The sequence below is a fragment of the Podarcis tiliguerta genome (genome assembly GCF_965153285.1).
Source record: "Podarcis tiliguerta genome assembly, chromosome: 1".
Classification (NCBI taxonomy): domain Eukaryota; kingdom Metazoa; phylum Chordata; class Lepidosauria; order Squamata; family Lacertidae; genus Podarcis; species Podarcis tiliguerta.
In genome coordinates this window covers 3,830,749-3,853,987 of record NC_139534.1, presented here as the reverse complement: position 1 = coordinate 3,853,987, position 23,239 = coordinate 3,830,749, and the positions used below count along the sequence as shown (strand labels likewise).

Below are 23,239 nucleotides of genomic sequence, written 5' to 3'. Positions count from 1 at the left end.
GGGCATAATTATTTTTGAAGATTCTTTTGTTTCAGGTATGTTTTTGTAATAGGAAATGAAAGGCAAAATATTAAAATTGTATAATTTCCCAACAATTAGTGGTAGTTCATGACATGTTTGCTCTCTTAAAATGCTTTCATATGTTGCTTTCAATATAGCTTCATCTCACCTTTCGAACGCATGAAAGATGCTCAGACAGTTAAAATGGGAATTGTGCTTTTGGCCACAGTTCCATTGCAGACCATTCTAGCACAGGAATGGCTAGTGTGATCCGCTCCAAATGTTACTAGATTTCACCTCTCATCAGCCCCAACCAGCATGGCTAACGGCCAAAAGCCAGTGGGAATTGTAGTCCAGCAACACCTAGAGGTCACCACATTGGCTGTCCCTCCTCTAGTAGATATGAGGACATCCCATAATGGAAGTTCAAGTTATATAGCTATCAGTTGGAAAGCCCACAAAGATTCCAATTTGGTGGGTGTCCCTGACACCAGAAGAACAAAATAAATGACAGGTAAAGGTAGCCCTGCCCGTACGGTCCAGTCGTGTCTGACTCTAGGGTTGCGCGCTCATCTTGCTTAAGAGGCCGGGAGCCAGCGCTGTCCGGAGACACTTCCGGGTCACGTGGCCAGCGTGACTAAGTGGCATCTGGCGAGCCAGCACCAGCGCAGCACACGGAAACACCGTTTACCTTCCCGCTGTAAAGCGGTACCTATTTATCTACTTGCACTTAGGGGTGCTTTCGAACTGCTAGGTGGGCAGGAGCTGGGACCGAACGATGGGAGCTCACCCTGCTGCGGGGATTCGAACCACCGACCTTGCGATCAGCCAGTCCTAGGCACTGAGGTTTTACCCACAGCGCCACCCGCGTCCCACATAAGCAACCACAAAAAAGACACTGCTGGGTTAACATGACATCTGTGAGCACTGCTGTGGCAAGAGCTTAAGGGACGTTGTAAATTAGGTTTATTTGCGTAACTAGATCTTAATTGAAATGAAGAGGGAAACTCTTTTCAAGCAATGTCAATTCTTTTTTAAAAAAAATAATCTCCTATCTTGCAGGAAATGAGACAACATGATGTGCAGGAGTTAAATCGGATTCTATTCAGTGCTTTAGAAACCTCCCTTGTTGGGACCTCTGGTCATAATCTAATAAACCAGCTATACCACGGGACTGTCGTTAATCACATTGTCTGTAAAGAGTGCAAGAATGTCAGTGAGAGACAGGTAATTCCATGGGCAAGTTTCAGAACAGTATTCTGTGCGCTCTCTTGTGTTTCCAGTGACAAATTTTTAACCGGGAGTCCCCTGCAGCTTCACATTTAGAAATGCAGTCCTGATAGAAATGTGCAGATCAAATTTTAGACAAGTTAAAATTTCTCAATACAGCTGTCTGTTGCTCAGAACTCAATGTGATTATGAGAATTAGTAAAGTTTTTAAAATAAACATTGTGGTACAAATGTAATCTTAGAAACTAGTCCAGTTCTCAACCTTTGCCCAAAATTTCAAAGATCTTTGGGATTTCAGTGCAAATCACAATTGTATATTTTTAACTTTTGCTATGCATAATTGACACAGCTTTTGAGCCAAAATAACCTTCCAATAAGCCAAGGTATGAACAAGTCTTTCACCCCACACAGCCCTAGCAAGCAGAAAAACAGGAAAATTTCCATTTAACAGTAGTTTCCTATTTTATCGTCACCAGGAAACTGGTTGCCATATTCAGAACAGGCCAGGATAGTAAATCAAGGTTTGAAGTTAGCTTGACTTGTTCTGAACCTGTTAACCATTGTTTCCTGGCATTGGTGGACTCGGGTTGTAGTTTTCTTATGAGCTGTACAAATAAGTCCATAATGTCTTTAAAATACATTTTTAAAGGAGGGCTTTCCTCTCTGCTCGGCTTTGTAGGAGGATTTCTTGGACCTAACAGTTGCTGTCAAAGATGTATCTGGCTTGGAGGAAGCCTTGTGGAATATGTACGTGGAAGAAGAACATTTTGAGAAAGATAACTTGTATCGATGTGGAGCATGCAATAAATTAGTTGAAGCCACAAAGGTAGTATTTTACAGTATTGTTTATTCAGATGTTGAGTATATAACATCCTAAAATAAGGCTAATTATCTTCTGCGCAAAATTCATTTAAATATAAAATCCATTCATTGTGTCATTTGCTTGGATGGTTGTACTCTAGATGATGGAAACTTATTCTTGTTGTAATTGGGAGAAATGGCCAGTGAAATGTTTTGTAATCATGTGCAGAGCTATGGTAATTCTTCCAAGATGCTCAAGTCAGCCCTCTTCAAAATGGTGCCCTGGATATGTTTTGGAGGGCTTCAGGTTGGGGGAGGCTGACATAGATCGTGGGAAGGGCAAGTATTCTATTGCATTTCTGAAACTCCTACTTCCCTTGAAATTTAAAGGAGCTTCATGAAGTACGGTAAATATATTGCAGAACTATGATCCTCCTGCAAATGTAGGGACTTGGTGCAGACTTGCTTTCAGTTCTTATTGTCGAATATGGATTACTAGAGTGTGAAAATATGAGATGATTTTAACTTTTCCAGAACGTTTAAAAGATATTCTCTTGTTAAGTACTTTTAATGATTATGAATAAAATCTGTATGTTTTAATTTATATATTTTTTCTTATATAATTTTACCTTGCAAAATTAGGCTAAGCTGTCTTCTCTTTGGATTCCCCCCCCCTGTGTATTTTGTCTTATTCATGGACTGTCATTATATTTGTAAAATTTACATTTCACCTTTCCACCCAATTGTACTAGTAGCAATAAGATACAAATATAATAAAATGCATTAAAATGGGAATAAAATAAAATAAAAATTAGAAAAACATAGCTTTGGTCACCAAAATATGATCACTTTCCTAAAAACGTTTTACTTATTTTACAGTCTGCTAAACTACGCAAGTTGCCTCCGTTTCTCACAATCTCCCTCTTGAGATTTAACTTCAATTTCGAGAAGTGTGAACGATACAAGGAAATAAGCAGCTATGCATTTCCAATCCGGATAAACCTCAAGCCTTTTTGTGAGCAGGTTGAACTATTTTTATGTGTCTAAATTTTCATCACTTTGAATTATTAATGTTTTGTGCTGGGTGATTTGGGGGTAATTGCAGAAGCTGTACTCTTGTTTACTGGTACAATCTTCACTAATTCTATGTCCAGTTTCTTACTGTAAAGGTTAGAAGAGGTACATATCTTATTATAGTATCCCTTAGGGCTGCTTGGTCAAACATTTATTTATTTATTGCACTTACACCTCACTCTTTTCTTTAATGAGCTCAGGGTGTTATACATGGTTCTCCGCATTTAATCCCTACCACAACTGTCTGAGGTAAAGGTAAAGGTACCCCTGACCATTAGGTCCAGTCATGGCCGACTCTGGGGTTGCGGCGATCATCTCGCTTTATTGGCCGAGGGAGCCGGCGTACAGCTTCCGGGTCATGTGGCCAGCATGACTAAGCCGCTTCTGGTGAACCAGAGCAGCGCACGGAAACACCGTTTACCTTCCCGCCAGAGTGGTACCTATTTATCTACTTGCACTTCGTGCTTATGAACTGCTAGGTTGGCAGGAGCTGGGACCAAGCAACGGGAGCTCACCCGTCGCGGGGGTTCGAACCGCCGACCTTCTGATCGGCAAACCCTAGGCTCTGTGGTTTAACTCACAGTGCCACCCGCACTGTGCCACCCGCAAAAAGACAGTGACTGTGCACAACCGTGCAGGAGTCTAACCTGGAGTAAGTAGGTTGTCCACACCATGGAGGAATGGATGAAAAGAGTTCCTGATGGTGGCTATTTATATTATAAATGGTCAAGTGCCCCAAAACACTCAGCTGTATCTCTCACATTGGAATATCCATGTAATGGCCTGTACTTTGATATTTCCAGTTTAATGCCTTCTGTTTTTCTTGCTCTGTCTTTGATTGTTTTTACCTTACTTGTGGAAATAGCTTTTGATTATTGCTGTTTTTGTTTTTTTTAAAGACTGAAGTGGATGATTTCAAATACATGTATGAGCTCTTTTCTGTTATAATACACAAAGGTGGCTGTTATGGAGGACATTATCATGTTTACATCAGAGATATTGATGAACTAGGAAACTGGCAGGTGCTAGTAAGTTGATTTCTTTATGTGTATACTTCGCAAATAAAGAATTGAGGCATTTTTATATGAACACACACTGGAGTGAAGCATAAATCACCATTCCTCCAAGGAGCTGATGACCACATATTTGGGAATTATCCCATTGTATCTTCATGCCTAAAGCATTGCTTGGAAGAGAGTTATGACAAAAGACTGTTAGATGCAGTTCCTGTCGCAGTGTATAGATGAGTTTCCCCTTTGTTATTTTCTCAGTTACTCTATATAAAGAGCTGAGATCATATACGTTTAGATTTGATTATTTACTTCCCTCCTAAAGCATCTTATGTGATTATTTAGAGAAGTATAAATGATTTCTAGTATTTAAAAGTTCTGAGTTCTCTGTATCAGATTTTACATGATTTCAGGACCGAAACTTCATCTCTGAGGCCAGGCATCTCATATATGTTGCATTGTAGAGCACAATTTTACATGAAGGTTCCATAGTAAGCCTGGGGAAAGCTCTTGGGAGGAATGCTATAGGAACTGCTTAATCAGTGCAAGCATTTTAGTTTGTTGGAATGATCCCCCTCTCCTCCCCTGCACACTGATTTTTGGGGAGTCTCCTGACACACACCTTTAGCCAGTATGGGGGAACACAAGGGGAGGAAGCCCTATTGCACTGGTGGAGGTCTTTGCATGGGCTTCCACTAGTGGGAGGCATTAGTTGAATCCAGTCCCTTGAAGCCACAGAGCTTCTGCAGGTCACAATGAACAGCACTAGTTAAGAGGAACCAGTAGCTTAAATCACTGTCAGGCTCCTGTTAACATGCATTTATATTATGTTTACTATTCAGTGGAATCTGCTATTGTGCAGAACTATATGCCAGAACCACCTGAGATACACAAAGCCAAGTTTATTTGGTGAATGAAAATGAACACCAAGTAGTTTCTCTAACACATATAATCTAATATTTGCAATCTTTAATCTCATGTTGTGGGCTGCAGCTAATGGCAGAGGAGGAGGAGGAATGGTGAGAATTGGTATTGATATACATTAATAATAAGTTTAATAAAAAGCATGAAATGACGACAGTTGAGTACTACATGATAATCAGTGGGAGGCAGATAGACGTTTTAAAAATGCTAGCCTTCCTTTGGCATAACAGAATGCACAGCTCTGTCTTTCTAGTTCTTTTTTCTTTTTTGAAGTTATTTTTCATCTCTTGGAGGAGGAAAGCAACATGAATGATGAAGATAAGGATTTGAAAGATATTGAAAATGCAAAAGAGAAGGAAAATCCGTTACGAATTTTAAGAAACATCTTATTGGAGGTAGAGTACGCCAGAATACCTTTCATGCTCCTTAATTATATTTAAGCTGATATATGTTTAAACTGTACATTTCAACACTGCTGTTTTAAGTTCAGCTCTGAGACTGAACATTTCAGATTTTTCTTTTTAAATATTGAAGTTCAAGATCTGCTGGAACTTTATGTGTGTTAAAATAATTTTCTTTATGTGTGTTAAAAAATTTTTTCTGTGTTACACAAGTTAGCAAAACTGAGAAGCAAACACAAGTTTTGTCTTTGAAACAATTTCCCACTTGTGTCCTTCAGCTGTTGACTCTTATACATGAACAAGACAGTCATGGAGTCAGTAGTTGGCACATAAAGAGGAACTTTTTTAAAAGCCACTTTGGTGCTCACAGTGAAGAGGGTGTGTTAAAGGATCTGTTTGTGTTTGGGAGTGATTAGGTGAGCTGTATTATAATGGGGGAATGGACCATGTTTGGGACCCGATTTGGCCCCTCTGCTAGCATTTGCCTGTCCCATTTTGAGTAATAATTAATTTTAGTGTCTGCAGTTCAGTCAATAGTTATCTAATCTTGTAGGAAGAGTCTAAGGAAATTGCTGTGGATCGGTTGGCGCAGAAACTTTTGGAGAAAAAAAGTGTGTCCTGGAACAAGAAATACCGTAAGCAGCATGGACCAATACGGAAGGTATTTGAAGATAATTCTGTTTTATCTCTGTTGGCTTTAATCCTTTTGCACTTTACAATATGTTCAGCATAGAAAGTGATGCTACCTGAGTTAGTGGTGGTTTTCCTGTGGCATGAGTGGCCATCCTATTGTTTTACACTTCCCAGCAGGTCTTGCTCCTACAGAGCAGTTGCCAGGACTGAAGGTCTCCGCCTTCCACCCTTTCTCAGGCTCCTCCTCTCCCAGATGTTTCCCAAGCAGACTCAAATTGTGTCTGCACACCTCTGGTTTCTGTTCTGCCCTCCTCAGTATTCTCTGTGTTCTTGAAGATCAGGGAGGAGGGGAGTTTGTTGCAGCGGGAAAGTCCCTGGATTCTTCAGCAGCCTCTTGACCCCGCAGCCTCGGTGTCAGCCTCAGTGTCTGAACTGCTCCCTGTCGCCGGCTCTTCCTGCTCACTGAACCCTGTTGCTCCTTCAGCATCCAGCCCCTCCTCCCAATCCTCTCCCTCTGACCTCTTCTCTGTGTCCCACTACCAATCCTCTGGCTCTGAGCTTTTGGGCTTTGGGCTTTCCCTTGGTTCCCCAGCTGGTGCTTCCCACCACCCCTCTTCGTCTAGCCATTCCCTGACAAATAGGTATGCCAGAAGCATTGATTTAGCTAAACACAAAGCTAACATATTTGATTTTTATATAGGGTGGTGTGATTTTTACATTGTGTGCAAACCAGGAGCATATGCTGCAACACTGAACAAAGATTGTTAGCTCTTGTTACCTTTGTTCCTGTGAAGCTGTGATCTATATTTTGTTTTTTCTTTAATGGTTGGTTGACCATATTGAATATTTGATTGACTGATTCTATCAAAGCCTTTCGTCAGATTATGGAAAAGAGACTAAGTACAAACTAATATCACAATGAAGTACACAGGAAATCTCCAAGTTTCCAATGGATCTTACATATGCTTCCCTACATATAAAGGGAAAAAATATATTAAACACATTGTCTTCCATTAGTAATGATAGGTAAATAAAAGTTGGGGAAGGCCAATATATGTTGAACGGCCCTTTTCTTTGCACCTCATAAATCTTAGGAATTGTTGGGAGATGGAAATTTTGCCTTTCTTTTTGACTAAGCAAAAGTTAGCATTAACACCCAAACATGAACAAACTAGTTAGGCATAACTATGATTTTTTTTTTTAAAGCCAGCTTCAAATTTGGCTTAAAACAAATTTGACTTGTTTTAGTTACTTTAAGCTGCAGCTAATTTTTGATATGGGATGCGGGTGGCGCTGTGGGTAAAAGCCTCAGTGCCTAGGGCTTGCCGATCGAAAGGTCGGCGGTTCGAATCCCCGCGGCGGGGTGCGCTCCTGTTGTTTGGTCCCAGCGCCTGCCAACCTAGCAGTTCGAAAGCACTCCCGGGGGCAAGTAGATAAATAGGGACCGCTTACTAGCAGGAAGGTAAACGGCGTTCCGTGTGCGGCTCTGGCTCGCCAGAGCAGCTTCGTCACGCTGGCCACGTGACCCGGAAGTGTCTTCGGACAGCGCTGGCCCTTGGCCTCTTGAGTGAGATCGGCGCACAACCCTAGAGTCTGTCAAGACTGGCCTGTACGGGCAGGGGTACCTTTACCTTTACCTTTAATTTTTGATATTGTTAAGGGTGTAACACCAAATACAGTAGCAGAAAACAGAAGAGTGAACTTCTGAAGATACAATGCGAGAGAATAGGTGGGAGCAGCTCATGCAGCCAAATTCAGAAAAATACAGTTCATATCTGAAGGAAGTTAATTAATTGATAGTAAGTATAATTAATTGATAGTTGTAACATTTTAAACTGGATTTTAATAACACCTTTTTGTCACCCCCTTTCTCTTTTACCCTTTAGTTTTTGCAGAGTCATTATCCAACGTTTCTTCTAAGTTCTGATGAAAGCAAAGTTAAGCTGAATGATAATCATAAACTCCATTTTGGATCCGCATCCCAAAGCAACCCTCAGAACCATGAGGTAAAGATGTCATCAGAAAAAGCAACAACAGGTTTACGGGAATATTCATCCGAATCCCATTGGTTTGATTTGAATGACTCCAAAGTCCAGCCAATCAGAGAGCAAGAGATTGAGAAACAGTTTCAGGGGAATGAGAGTGCCTACATGTTGTTCTATCGACAATCCCAAATGACAAGACCATCTGAAGGTACAAAAAGTATAGTGTGTACTTGGGGTCTTCATATTGCTTTTGGTTATTTCCTCTTTATTAAACAGTCATGAATTACCAGTTTGTACAGGGCCTAAAAAGACAAATTTTTGGAGACAAATGTTGAAATAACGTAGATCAGAATGTCCCACTGACTTCAGTAGCAAAACTTGTTATTAAGTGTTGTGAGGAATGTAGTCTTTCCAAAACAGTTGTTGTGTTCTGAGCAGTTCGCTTTAGGGATTTCTATGATCCTTCAGCATCTTTTTTGAGGAATGGAAGTTTTTGAGTGACTTTCTCTTAGTTTGTAGTTTAATAAACTGTAAGCCAGAGGAAGAGTACCCTAGTGGTGTAAAAAGGATATGCATGAAAATCTGAATTTCAGCACTTCTTCTCCCTTTTAATATGTGTTTTCAGTTATTCAATTAATCAGTTTATTTTGACACAGCTCGAGGAAATCCAAGATACCGGGTCCCCACCCATCTCTTGAATGAAATGGATGCCGCTAATATCAAACTGCAGAAGAAGAGGTAAGTCTGCTCTGAAGGCAAACGTGTGGTGTGTCGTTCATGCAGGGCTTCTGATCAGGATTTCAAAGATCATACAACCATCTTGCAGTCTTGGAAGGCTTTTTGTTCCGGCACAGGCTTCTATGAAGGGAAGGGAGGTGATAGTTGCAAAAACAAGCCACCCACAGCTTTCTTCTGCAAGCGCCCCCCCCCCCAATCCCTTGCCATTTTCCATGTTGTTCCAGAATCTCCCCCAATGCTCTTGAGCAATTGGATATCTGTGCAGGGGTGCAGAAGGAATGGGGAATCAAGCAAATTACCTTTCTCCGTTGTAATCACAGAAGTCTTCACTGGATCAGAGAGCCTTCTCTGATCAGAGAATCAATTACACTTTTTGAAAATATTAAATTCATTATAAAATTCTTGCACAGTGCAACATGCATAATTAGTAAAAAATAAATAAGACTTTTAGAATGACATTTTATGAAGTAAGATACAAATCAAAGAACTTGTCTTTACTGTGGGAAGTTTCTGAAGGTATGATTTGTAAGAAAATTAAGATTTTTGTTCAATTGTGCTCAGATTTTTCACTGAACATACTTTTCTGTTAATACTTCTTAAAGGGCAGAATATGACTTGGCAAACAACAATATTGATTTACATCTCCATATATTTTCTCACTATAAATTTTACAACGGAGCTCTGCACCCAGCAGTTTCTCAGAAGGAAAGTGTTCTAGATCTTACGATTGATAAGAGAAAAACACTGGGGGAACTTCAGCAGTTGGTATTTCAGGTATTTGCTGTTATTCTGTTTCCCCAAACTTTCACCCGAGAAAAGGGAAAAGTTTCTTTAGTAATAATAGGCTTGTAGAACAAGCAAGATTGTTTGCCTACATACTTTGATATGTACTTTAGTAACTTGTAGAGTGGATTACTATAAGATGACCCTTATGTATTATAAATTATTTAGTACTAGGGCATCCTTCAGGAGAGCCACAGCTACTTGTGTGAATCGTTTATAAACAACATGATTTACATAGCCATATCTGCACTTCTGAAATATATTCCCTTTTTGTGAATAGTTGTTGGAATTTTGGGAAGGAAAACTAGTTCTCAGCCTTGCAAAGCCTCTTCCAGCTGGACTGCATATATACCAAACACTTGAAGGTAGGATCTTTAAAATTACATACATGTAATTGTAAAAACAATCCCCCACTCCAAATACTTGTGAGGAGATTATACATATTTATTGGATTATGCTGGAGTGACCAATTAATACTTTATTCAAAGATACGTATGCATCAAAAAGTGTAGACTGTTCTGTAAAGTGTAACGAAGTCAAATGTTGTTGGAGATTCTTTAGACAGAATTGGCTTATATAATTTTAAAGGGCCTTTTTACTTTTCAGTGTGTCTTTTTGGAGTTAAAAAACTATTTTGTTTGTCAGGGGATGATTCTACGTTGAGTGGCATTGGACTTTCTGATGGAGCCAATATATTCGTGTGGAATGGAAAAGAGGTACAAAACTGTCTACCTTGTGAATGGGACAAACACATTTTGTTGTTTTTAAAGTTTATTTTCACTTTAAAGCTTATTATTTGTTGAATTGCATGCCATATCTTAATTAATGGCTAGAGTCTGTTTATGCCTAGAAGAAACATTGGTTTCATTTCCTTGTGGCAGGATCTTGTTGTTCTGCTATCATTCTTGTGTCATTTGCTTTTCTTGTTAGGAGTTTGCTTACCTGTGCCAACTATGTGCATATTATTTCAGTTTTCGCAAAGCTCAAAAATTAAATGATAGCCACAATAGTTTCCTACACAAGGGTGCAAGCACACACAACTGGATCTCCCTATCAACCCTGTCGTCCCTTCCCGTGTCCCCGTCCCCCCCCCCCAATTTTACTATTGCATAACTAACACTTTTTCTCAACTAGTGGCTAAATGCATTTTTTATGACCGTTCTGTGTTTTATTTTGATTTGTGGTTGAAAACGGACTTTGTTCATGCTATGCGTTTTAAACATTTGTGGTGTGATAATGTATTACGTTTTTACCTGCAAATTACCTAGAGGCATTTCACCCCCTTCTGAATAGTTGCATATGAATGGATACTAACATCTATTTGGATGCTTTAGTTAAGATTCCTGCTTTGCAGGGGGTTGGACTAAATGACTCTGGGGGTCCTTTCCAACTCTTAAGATTCTATGATTCTAAGATCTGACTTGAATGATTTACTACTTTGTATGTTCTATGAACGTATAGTGATTTAATAAGAATACAGTAAAATTACCTGCCTTTGAAATCAATTAAATATTTCAACACAGAGGCTTGCCAACTCCCTGATTAAAGCCTTCGCATTTCATTACACCTTAACAAATTTTTGAATATTAATCAAGGATATTGCTCAAAGTATACTGCTTGTGGCATACAAGGAAGATCATGGTTTTACAGAAACCTTCACTTGAAGCATTAACTAAATGTTCTCTCAGCTCGTTATCTGTGCCCAAATAATTCTGCTTTGTTTCTATAGGTTGATGGAGTGGAAGTTCTGACTGGCATTGACCATGAACCTGTTCTTATAAACGTTCTTCGTTTAGCTGGACATAATGAAGGACGAGTGGGACAGCAATTTATGGAATCCCAGCACGTATTTCCATGTAGTTCAAACCTGAGAGCTATTTGTGATGCTTTAATGTCACCTGAAGGGATTGTCTTAAAGAACCATTCAGGGTCTGAGAAAGACTCTGAAAACTGGAAAGTCATTCCTGAAGAAGATATGAAACAGACGCTCAGAAATATTGGGCTCAAGAATGGAAGCTCAATCCTAGTTTTAGACAGCCATGACCAAAGGTAAATCTTGTGAATTGAATTGAGATTAAGTATTTATTCTCCTTTGATGTTTCATTGTGTAATTCAGTGGTGGAAAGCTATATGACATGCCAGTTATGTGTTTGGTGATTTAAAAAAACCTCTAGGACCCATGCAATATTGAGGGCAGTTTATGAGGAAAGAATGGGAAATGGCCACCTCAGGGCCCACTCATACAGGTGTCTCTTGACTGTGATCCAAGTGAGACTCAACAGAGGTCCTAATTTTCCTGTGAGGCAGTTTTCCCTAAGCTACACCCACCTGCCCTATATTTTACCTAATATGTAACATTAAGTGTGGGACAGGTGTTGATGTGACGGCAAAGAAACTTCCTATAGTTTCTTGGCAAACTGGGTTTGTTATTGGTGCGTTTTAAATTTGGCACCAAATGCAAGCCGTACTGGGATTGGTTCCACTTGGGAGCTCCTGATCAGAATTCCCAAGTGCAGCCAATCCCTGCCAGAAGGAAGGTTTGTAGGGATTTGTTGGTGATACCTGCAATCCCCATTTTGATAGGGGATTGCAGCCTGTCTGGAGTTTAAGCCAGACTACAAAGGAAGAAAGGAAAAAAATAGAGCGCACTTAAAGTGCCGTCCCAATACTTTCCTTTGAAGATTGGCCACCTGAAGCCATGGTGGCACCAGGTGATTGACAGGTAGGCACCCCACCCACCTGTCAAAGTGGCCCACAAGGGATGAAGGAGCCTTACTAAATCCCGTTTAACCCTAAAGAGGCTATTAGGGTTGGGGGGCTGTGCCTTGCACTGTACCCTGCATTGCACAAGGAGGCTACAGCAGTGGGAGAGGACACTTTTCTTTTCCTTTCTTGTTCTCTAGAAATGTCTTGCTCCATCCTGCTAAGGCTTTCAGGTTCAAGCTGACAGTGACAGGTTGTCTCAGAAGAGTGAGAAATGAAATATTTCAACCCTTTCTCCTCCCGCTCCCAGTTTTTTCTCACCTCCCCCTCACCCCGTGTGCCCTGAAGAGTGCTGCAAGGCACCTATTCCAGGTTACCTGGGACCATGAACAGGAATTCTCCTACTAGTGGCTGTGACAGTAATGCTTTTTTTTTTTTTTTTTTTGCACATGCCACCACTTTATAAATATCTTTGATATAATTCAAGTGGGATTCTGTTGTCCTACTTCTACCACCACCTCTTTCCACTGTCTCAAGGACTCACAGCTGGTAACAATGTTTTTGCAACCAGAAGCATAAATATATTGAGCAAGGTCCATCAGTCTGTAGCTGCAGCCTGGTGTACGGCTCAGTGGAGCCCCTTTTCTTTCCCTCCTCTCTCACACGATTTAGGTCAAAGAACATGTAGGCAAGAGATTTGTTAGTATTTGCTAAAAGTCATGCCAGCTGAGAAGTTTTATATGAAAAAGATTTATCACAGTAAATAATTCTGAATGTGACTGGGATGTGTATTTCAGAATCTGCTTTCCTTTTCAACATTTCCTTTTAATCCTTTTGTGCTGGAGCTCTTTTTCAAGATGCCTAAATTACACTGCCGCCTTCTTTTCTGTCCCTTTCCATAGATCCACTTCTGTGAGAGAACCTAAATTTAATTAGTTTCATTCCCACATTTATTACCTAAACCCACCAATATTGAGAGTTCTTGTATCATTTTGTATAGTTTCATTTCTGTTGATGTGGGAATGCATATTTCCAGTGTACTTTGTTAGAGATTCTGTGTTGGCCCCATCACATTAGTACCCATATACATGATGCCAGCAGGCTTTGACTGGATCTAGGTCCTGGATTATGTGCAGTCAAACTGGAATTTTAAGGCACCTGAAGGGTTTCTGTGGGAATAGGATTCATAGGACATACTTTAAGAAATATATGGGTGGATGTTCCAGTATAGGAAATTAACATATAGACAACGTTGAAGTGTTTTATCAGCTGTGGTCTGAGCTGGCCATAAAAATGCCAGCATTGCATCCTGAGGTATAGCAGTCCATCAGATTATCCAAAACTAGTGTTGTTAGTTTCGCAGCAAATATGGCTAAAAATCGCCACCAGCAGATTTAAACCATAGCTACCATGGATGGGTTCCAAAGCTTCTGCAGGTTCACTCAAGGACGCTATGCCATATCAAAAACTGCTTTTGAAAGTCTCACTGATTTCAAAAGATGATTGCTCTGCACCACACTTTTCAAGCAGTCAGAAGCACCCAAACCCTTTGGACCCAGAATTCTAAGGGATCTGTAGCCCATGGGTTGAAAGGTTTGGACGGATTTGCACTAAGCATATGTATGTGCAACTGCATTCATCTTGATATGCAGCTGGTTATCTTTTTTCTTTGGGCTAAACTCTACGTTGAAATCTGCTTGGAGCAGACATTAAGGCACTAAGATTACTTAACTTAGAAGTGTGCCATACATATTCATTGCAGTGTTTGAGTAATTAATAAATAACCAAAAGAGGAGAAGGATAAAGAACAAGAAATCTAGTAGGCACATGATACTGACTAAAATCAAATTTACCACCTGGTGTTGTGACTTCTGACACTTGCATGTCTAGTACTGCCCACCACAGTGTCTCCTTAATGACAATGGGGGATTGGGGTTGTGCTGTGACTGATATTTGCAATATTAGTTTATTACATAAGAACGAGACCCTACCTTGTTGGGTCATTTAGTTGCTTAGATTAGTACCATTGTTTAGAATTCATTTCCCTGCATTTTGTCTTACATGTGGTGCACAATTATGCATTCTAAGCATGTGTTGTTTGCAGCATGGTGAATGTGGCAGGCGGCAATTTGACTGCTTTTACGCATGATATCAGCTGGTTACAAGTAAAAAATTTCTGTAGATTGGAGGCTGAAGAGATACAAGTTAAAATTACTGCAACTATTGAAACAGTAAGTAAAGCAACTGTGATTGCACGGCTCTGAGAGATTCCATCTCCACTGATTCATTTCCTTCCATTCAATTCAGCTCATCTACTTTGTTTTGCTTTCCATTTCCAAATTGTCCAAGTCCAGAAAGCTGTTTACCTTGTTACTTTGGCCTGCTTGTGTTTTAGATGCTTATAGGAAAGTAGGAAGATGTGTATATATTTGTAACACCCCTAGTGTCAGCTGTGAATGTGAGGACTGATTCACACATTGCTTTTTAAACTAGGGCACAGAAACACACGTTTAAAGTGCTAAACACATATGGTAGATATACATTCAAATAGCTTTGCTTGTCTTCAATAAATGGATTGTACTCAGTACAGTGTTAAACAGATAGTACATCAGCACAAGAATTTCTCCTTGCATGGCGGAGCAGTCACCCCCTCTCCTCCCTGTGCACCCCCTAAATCTGTTGTGGGGTTTCCTCCACCCTCTGGAGCAGTTCAGGGGATGGCGCAGGGGCACACACAAAGGAAGGAGGGGAAAACCACATTGTGCTAGCACTTTGTGCTGTTTAGTTGCATACAACCTGAAGTATTTATGTATTTACTGTTTGTACTTGGGCACATATGTTTGGTATTTGCAGCTGACTCCTTGCATAATTCCAATACATGTGTTACTGGACATCTTGTCCTTTACCTGCATGCATCTTAAGAACACAAGTTGGGAAATGTGATGTAGTCTATTACAAAAAAGGACTGCAATGCAATTAAAATAAACAAGTTCCATATTACACACTTTTTGTGTCAAGGAAGTTAAAAATGTTTTAGTAATAGCTCATTAGGTTATGGAGAAACATAATTGATGCAAGTTGGGGAGATTCTTTTAAAATGCAAATAGCTGCATTTTATGGCCCAATAATACATTTAAGTCTATATTCATAGTCAACATACCTGATTGACCTTTCTATATAAGGTTTTTCTTGTTCAGCTTATTCATCTGAAAATATACAAGGTTTTATAGGAGGAAAAGAAATGCAGTAAAATGAAATTTTGGGCTGCTAATAAAAATATTTCAGCCATCAGCTGTTAAGGGGGTTAAGTACTAAAACATAAACATTTATGAAATCTGCATTCCTTTGCTGAATCACATTTGCATTTAATTAATGGCTTTTATTTTAGGTGATGGCAGACATCAGGATTAAAGCAATAGAAGAAATGCAGTTGGACAAGGAGCTAGGTAAAATAGTTCTACAAAATTTAATTTTGTGTAGTTGGTTATTTCAGAGTTGGTGTTGAAGATATCAAGTGGTATCAGATCCAACAAAAGCTGCTACTGGGGGAATTTTCCTCCATTTCTTCCTTACCTCTGTGGCAGCTTTTAAGAGGATATAGGAGGAAGGATGAGTAGGTGAAAACAGCCTCCATTCACCCTGAACCGCATTTCCTCCAGCAGGTGCAACCTTGGGAGCAGAATTATATGCATGGGACATGTTAATCCAACCCATTTATTCTTTTGTTTAAATCGTAGATAAAACAATAGGCATGTGGGTTTCTATCAGTTCTAACAGAAACTGCTAACAAAATGTATTTGTGTACATACAAAAGCTATCAAGGGAAGATGTTTGGTATGGACAGAATAAATAGTAATTGCATATTATTATACAGGCATGAGAGCACCTGTGTGATTAAGGCAGAGGGATCAAGCACAGTCTACAACATACACAGGGGTTACATTCTGAAGATCACACCTAAAGCCAAAATCACAGAGACAAAACTCATTAGATTCAGTGGCAGGTGGGATTGCCAAAGTCATCTTTCCCAGAACCCTGCCCCCTTTCCATTTATATTTTTGCCACAAACATAAAGCTGAATGTGCACGAGTTAAATGCACATAAGTTGTGAGCTTACTGTGTTTCAAAGACTGAACATTATAATCGTTCTAAAAATAAGACAATTTGCCCCAACCACACAGTTCATTTTCTGGAAATGTTTACACATGCTCCTGAACATCACATGTATCTATTTTTGTAAATGTTTCTAATCTCAAATTAATTTAATCTCATTGTTTGAAATTTGTTTCTTTATTTTGAAACACATATACTCTGGCCTGGAAGGGATAGCTCAGTCAGTAGAGCATGAGATTCTTAATCTGTAGGTTGTGGGTTTGAGCCCCACACTGGGCAAAAAGATCGCTACAGTGGTTGGACTAGATAACCCTTGTGGTCCTTTCCAACTCTACGATTCTGTGATACTAAGACCCTGATGTTGGGAAAGATGGAGGGCACAAGGAGAAGGGGACGACAGAGGACGAGATGGTTGGACAGTGTTCTCGAAGCCACAAACATGAGTCTGACCAAACTGCGGGAGGCAGTGGAAGACAGGAGTGCCTGGCGTGCTCTGGTCCAGGGGGTCACGAAGAGTCGGACATGACTAAACAACAACAACAACATTTTGTTCTGCATTCCAACCTGGAGGAGCAATTGGCCATTCAATTAAATTGTCTTTCTATTAATGAGGTGAAGAAAAATTCAGGCAAATGAAACTTCATAGATTTGTATTGATTCCATCTTTATTCTCTTTTTTCATGCTGCAGTTAACAATAGCTGTCTCAGGCCCATTAGCAGAAATGGAAAACTTCTTTGTCCAGGTAAGCTCACATATCAGTCCTCCAAATACAGCTTAATGCAGCTGTATGTTTATGGTTGTGCTATCGTTTTTTTAAACAGAAGAAGTAGGGTTTATGATCAAGCAACCATTTGTTTTGTCTATGTTATTTGCAGCTTTTTTAAATTAGACATCAGATTCAGCTATACAGCAGCAGATAAAAAGTTTAAAGCAGGAGCCAGCCAACTTTTTCACCCGGGGGCCGGTCCACTGTCCTTCAGACCTTGGGGGGGGGGGGGGGCAGGCGATATTTTGAAAAAAAATAATGAACGAATTCCTATGCCCCACAAATAACCCAGAGATGCATTTTAAATAAAAGGACACATTCTACTCATGTAAAAACATGCTGATTCGCAGACTGTCTGCGGGCCGGATTTAGAAAGTGATTGGGCCGGATGCGGCCTCCAGGCCTTAGTTTGCCTACCCATGGTTTAAAGTGTGTTTTGGGTGCAATATACAGTGTGACACTAGATGATGGTGGTGAGCCTTATGGAAAATTCAATGTATTTTTTAAAATGCTGTAAAAAAAGCATTTTCAGAACGGTTTATATGTGTGTAGATTACACCTTATGGTTGCATTGCATATTATATCATAGAAATGTAAAGTTGGAAGGGACTCCAGGGGCCATCTAGGCCAACCCCTTTCACTTCCCTTCACTTTGCCAAGCTACATAGACATTAGTTTATTCTTGTTGGTAAACAGGGGAAAGGGTGTTTTGATTTTTAAACTTTTAACATTTGCAAGGGAATAAAGACTACCCACCCCCACATGGCACTGGGTAAGAAAGAGGGGATCAGTGTTGTCTTTTACTGAAGCCAGGAGGCTAAGCATGAGAACAGAAGCTGGGGGGGGGGGGGGGAGAGAAGCAAGAATTGCAGAATGTTTTAGCTGGAGGATCAGCATAAAGGGAATCTTTGAACTGTTGTGAATTGCTTTCACAGAAAGAGGAAATGAATTAAATCTGGAGAAAAGGATCAAAGGATTTGCCAATAACAATAAAACAATTGGAACTTTGCATTTGCATGTTACCAGGGGATTAAGTTCTTTGAAAGAATAATTATTTTAAACTAACATCTATGTAGGTTGGCAAAGTGAAAAGTAGTTATATTGGATTTATCAAAAATACCTTATAGTTAAATAATAGTACGAGCACTAACTGAAATATGAACAGCCAATCGAAAAGAATAAAGGAAAAAATAATTAATGATAAAATGTTAAACTATTTCAAGTAAAGGACTGAGAAGCAGAGGTTCCTGGGTGTATCAGTGCCAACTTCCATGGTGTTATTAGGTATCATCTATAGCAGGCATGTCCAACAGGTAGATTGTGATCTACTGGTAGATCACTGGACGTCTGCGGTAGGTCACTGGTAGATCATTGTCTCCTCCAAAGAAGCTGAACAATTGTGACCCCCCTAAAAGCAGCTCAACATTTTACCTCCTCCCTGAAAAAGCTCAACAACTTTGACTGCCAGTTTTTAACTCTGTGAGTAGATCGCAGTCTCTTGTGAGTTGCCCCACCCCCCAAATCTATAGATAGGTTTCAAGGTGAGTTCCATTCTTTTGGCTGAGATGGATTTAAAGGGAGGTTTAGACTACAGTTTGGTCCATTGGGTAGGGTCGTGCTAAACTCAGTGCCCTGCACCCCTGCCTCCGGTGAAGTTTTCCACCTCCATTGACGGCAGAAGCTGGCTGCAGACGGCATCCACGGGCTCACATCGTCCCTCCCCTCCAAATTCCGGGGGGGGGGCTCCTCTGGCCCCCCTCCCTCCCTCAGGCTTTGGAGAGCCTCAGGGGAACTATGTTTGTGGCTAGAAACAGAAGTCTAAACCCAGTCTTTCTAATTTGTATGAGGTGCAGTGCATTTTGGAGTTTCCTGATTAATTTTTACATTACTGCTTTAAGAAACAAAGCATGATTCTTTGTTCCTGTTTTGGGCTACTTAAGTGCCTGAGGATTATACTGTTAAAGAAGCCGAGCTGAAAATGGGAAGCCTTCTAGGACTGTGCTCTGGAAAAGCTCCAACAGCCACTGAGGTAAGACAAACTGTATAAGAAGGTTTCACAAGGGCTTTTGGAAACATTTGTCACTATTTTTATTCTTGTCATTTTGTTGTTGGCACTGTTAGTGGCAGAATGAGATAAGTGTACCTTTGGGTGAAGCCCACGCCTTGCTGAAGTTTTGTTCCCATGGATTCCTCCACTAAAATAAGCTGAGTGGAGGCAATTTTCTTTCATCCCCCCCCCCCCCCGATTCAGTTTCTTCACCACCTTCCATGTTGTTGTAGAGGGTCTCTAGCTCTCTGGAGCAGTTTTGCAGAGGGCTGCAGTGGGTAGGGTGAAAATCACCTAGCTTCCTCTTACATAAGCAGAAGCTTCTGTTGGATGAAAAGCAGTCATGCAAGCAGAATGGTTGTGTTAGATTCCACCCACAGTGTGTTTAAGGCATGTCACTGCATTGTTCACAGCTAGTGTACTGAATATTACTAGTTTCCTTTGAAATTTCCTTAAATCCCAGTGCTGGGTCAGTCTTTTATTAGCAATCAACAGAACCTTTGGTTTGTTTGGGTTCAGAAAAACTGTGATCTTATAAGGGGTAACAGTAATGTATTGAGCCATTGCTCCCTAGTTATTGAACATAGAACTAAATGAAACTTACACTGTCAGGGTTCAAAATAGTAGCCTGAATGACTAGCATCAGCTCCCAATAGTGTCTGGAGGGGGGAAGTAACTCTGAACCTTCTGCTTTAGATCCTTTAACTGAAGATACCAGAGAATGAACCTTAAATCTTTTGTATATGTGCTCTGCCATTAACCTATGCCCCTCCCAAACTAAAAATACAGTTGAAAAAAGGAATTTACAGAGCCATCCTATTGAGTTGGGGAGAGGGAGGATCAGTGGTGGATGAGCAGTCATACACTAAGCTTTGGTGGGCTCAGGCTGGCAGGGTGGAAGGTAAGAGGAAGGCATATTTTCTTTCTGGTGCAGTGGAAGTGAAAATAAATGTACTTTCTTCCAGCAGTGTGCTTGGCGTATGTGAGAGCTTTGGATCCAGTGGATTTGATCTAAGCCTTGGGAATGCCTCCATTGTGCCCTCTGTGCCATTGGAGCATTAATGGCAGGGAAATACAGATGGTGGTTCCCCCCCCCCCCAAATACTGTCATGAGAGGGGGCTTACAAGGGCAGATCATCCAGTCTGCAGGTGGATCTCCTCCACCACCACCACCACCTGTGGAGAGAGAGATCCACTAAATTCTGTAGCCCTTGGGACGCCATCCCAAAGAACATAGGATTGTGCACTTACACTTGTTTTCAGGCACATACTTTCATTTTAAATTCATTTACATTCAAATATTCATATTTCAGACATAGAAATATTTCCCCTCCCCCCAATCACCTGTGATAAGCAACATTCTTCCCCAGAGGATTAAACAGGGGAGCTTTTGTTAATTGAAAGACTGTTTTGTTACTGTTTTAGGTCATTGATATGTCACTAAATGCCAAACTTTACAAAAATTACAAATTGATTTGATGACTTATTTTCATGGCTGCCATATTCCATATTGGATTATGAGTCCATAAAATGCCTTAATCTTAAAATGTGAAGTATGCTAAGCTTAACTGTATATGGAGCAAGAAACCTGATTAATCATCTTTCTTCTAGCTTTTTCTGTATTATATTGTGGGCCATGAGCTTCAGTCTAGTCCAGAGATGGAGATAGTGGTGGAGGAGACTACAACTGTAAGAGAGGTAAATACAGGAGCTATAAATTCTGTGTAAACACATTGCTGTCGAGATATTTCAAAATTCTGGTATGGCCACTTTGTACTCTCGTACTACCACTATAGCACTGTAGTGCTGTTGTAGACAGTGGTTCAGAATTGAATGTTCCTCTGGAGAAACCAATCTTAAAATGCAAAAATGAATTGGCTTTTTAGGTTTACATTAATTTGATCAGTCTAATCAAAGATTAGCAAACAATAATAATAAATAAATAAATAAATAAAATGAGGCTGTGAGCAAATGACATATCTATTTTGTTCTGTGTGGTGTAATAGGGAATGAAAAACAAAATCTTAAACATGGCCTTTTTAAGGTTGAAGTGGTAGTTTTTAATTTAAATTGTATGTTTGCTGTTAAACTTATGCAGACAGTTAAGAATACATCTTCCCACAATACTGACCTAATTCCTGGTTTTAACATTTTATGTGTGTGTGTTTTTGTATGGTTCTATGTTCTGTTTCCTAGTTCTTCTGGATCTCTCAGTGGCGTTTGATACCATCGACCCTGACATCCTTCTGGACTGTCTAAAGAGGCTGGGAGCTGGGGGCACTGTTATACAATGGTTCCGCTTCTTCCTCCTGGGCCGTGTCCAGAAAGTGGTGTTGGGGGATGAGTGTTCGGACCCCTGGGCTCTCACTTGTGGGGTGCCTCAGGGTTCCGTCTTCTCCCCCATGCTTTTTAATATCTATATGAAAACGCTGGGAGAGATCATCAGGGGGTTTGGGCTGGATGTTCATCAGTATGCAGATGACACCCAGCTCTACCTCTCTTCTAAATCAGAACCAGTGAAGGCGGTGAATGTCCTGTGTGAGTGTCTGGAGGCAGTTGGAGGATGGAAGGCGGCTAACAAATTGAGGTTGAATCCTGACAAGACAAGTACTGTTTTGGGGGGATGGGGTGGGCAGGTGTGGAGGACTCCCTGGTCCTGAATGGGGTAACTGTGCCCCTGATGGGCCAGTATGCAGCCTGAGAGTCATTTTGGACTCACAACTGTCCATAGTGGCACAGGTCAGTTCTTTGTCCAGGGCAGCTATCTACCCTCTCCGTCTAGTACAAAGGCTGAGACCCTACCTGCCCATGGACTGTCTTGCTTGGACTACTGCGATGCGCTATAGTGACCCGGAAACTACAATTAATGCAGAATGCGGCAGCTAGACTGGTGACTGGAAGTGGCCGCTGAGACCGTTTAACACTGGTCCTGAAAGACCTACATTGGCTCCCAGTACGTTTCTGAGCACAATTCAAAGTGTTGGTGCTGGCCTTTAAACACCCTAAATGGCCTCAGCCCAGTATACCTGAAGCAGCGCCTCCACCCGCCATCGTTCCGCCCAGACACTGAGGTCCAGCTCTGAGGGCCTTCTGGCGGTTCCCTCACTGCAAGAAGCCAAGTTACAGGGAACCAGGCAGAGGGCCTTCTTGGTAGTGGCACCCGCCCTGTGGAACACCCTCCCATCAGATGTCAAGGAAATAGACAACTCTCTTGACTTTTAGAAGACATCTGAAGGCAGCCCTGTTTAGGGAAGTTTTTAACGTTTGACGTTTTATCAGGGGTTTTTAATAGTTGGGAGCTGCCCAGAGTGGCTGGGAAAATACTTAGTTGAGAAATATTTTTATAAATAAAATAAATTGTCATGATGTACCACAGTGAGTGCTGTTCATCAGTATTTAAATTTTATTAACTTTGTTTATGGTATATTTTTCTTTCAGTGTTTAAATTTAATGTTGAAGAAGTCTGCCTTAGCTGGTTAGTATAAATTTATTATAAATGTTATTATCTTTATTTTAGTTCTTTATTGTTATTAAATATTACTGAAAATTTTGAAGCCAACAACAAGAATTGTGCCATAAAGTGGTCTTTACAGTGGCAAAATATTGCTCGTGATTTTAGTGCGCTTTGGCAGGAATCTAAAAGTCACCTAGTCTAAGGAAAAATCCCCCACATCTAATTATTTGCTAAGTTGGTATAATTGAAATACAATATTCTCAAAATGGCATCTCTCTTGCTACACCACCTCAGCCCTTTATATTGAGTGATAACCCCACATTAGTCATACTCTGAGTAGATCAATTACATTTAATAGACTTAAGTAACTTAAGTGTTGATTATCAACAGATGCTCTCTGAGTGTGGCTTATGAGGCAATGCAAGCCCCAACTGGTGGGGCTTCACATAGCAGGAGGGCCACCCCTACACCTGCAGCCCTGCTCTGTACAGCAACCAGGGATGAGAGAGGGTGAGCAGGATTATCCAAGCTGGAATAGTGATGAGGTCTGCAGATGCCAGCTCAGACCTTCCCTGC

General features: G+C 40.6%; 1 protein-coding gene across 8 annotated transcripts in view; it reads left to right on the top strand.

Annotated features, from left to right (window-relative positions):
* Positions 1–23,239, top strand: part of USP40 (ubiquitin specific peptidase 40) — a 42,483-nt gene that overhangs the window by 5,831 nt on the left and 13,413 nt on the right. For 4 of the 8 annotated variants that reach the window (XM_083400554.1, XM_083400557.1, XM_083400551.1 and 1 more), the window contains exons 5-22: positions 1,063–1,227; positions 1,910–2,056; positions 2,911–3,054; positions 4,005–4,133; positions 5,333–5,434; positions 5,994–6,101; positions 7,960–8,266; positions 8,715–8,796; positions 9,399–9,570; positions 9,860–9,944; positions 10,225–10,295; positions 11,309–11,628; positions 14,387–14,513; positions 15,671–15,728; positions 17,085–17,138; positions 19,103–19,191; positions 20,821–20,907; positions 22,648–22,684. In XM_083400554.1, the coding sequence (XP_083256680.1) occupies positions 1,063–1,227; positions 1,910–2,056; positions 2,911–3,054; positions 4,005–4,133; positions 5,333–5,434; positions 5,994–6,101; positions 7,960–8,266; positions 8,715–8,796; positions 9,399–9,570; positions 9,860–9,944; positions 10,225–10,295; positions 11,309–11,628; positions 14,387–14,513; positions 15,671–15,728; positions 17,085–17,138; positions 19,103–19,191; positions 20,821–20,907; positions 22,648–22,684 (2,284 nt within the window). Of the gene's footprint in view, positions 1–1,062; positions 1,228–1,909; positions 2,057–2,910; positions 3,055–4,004; positions 4,135–5,330; positions 5,435–5,993; positions 6,102–7,959; positions 8,267–8,714; positions 8,797–9,398; positions 9,571–9,859; positions 9,945–10,224; positions 10,296–11,308; positions 11,629–14,386; positions 14,514–15,670; positions 15,729–17,084; positions 17,139–19,102; positions 19,192–20,820; positions 20,908–22,647; positions 22,685–23,239 lie in introns of all 8 variants that reach the window. The other 4 variants (XR_014502354.1, XM_083400552.1, XM_083400556.1 and 1 more) reach the window with 2 other exon arrangements.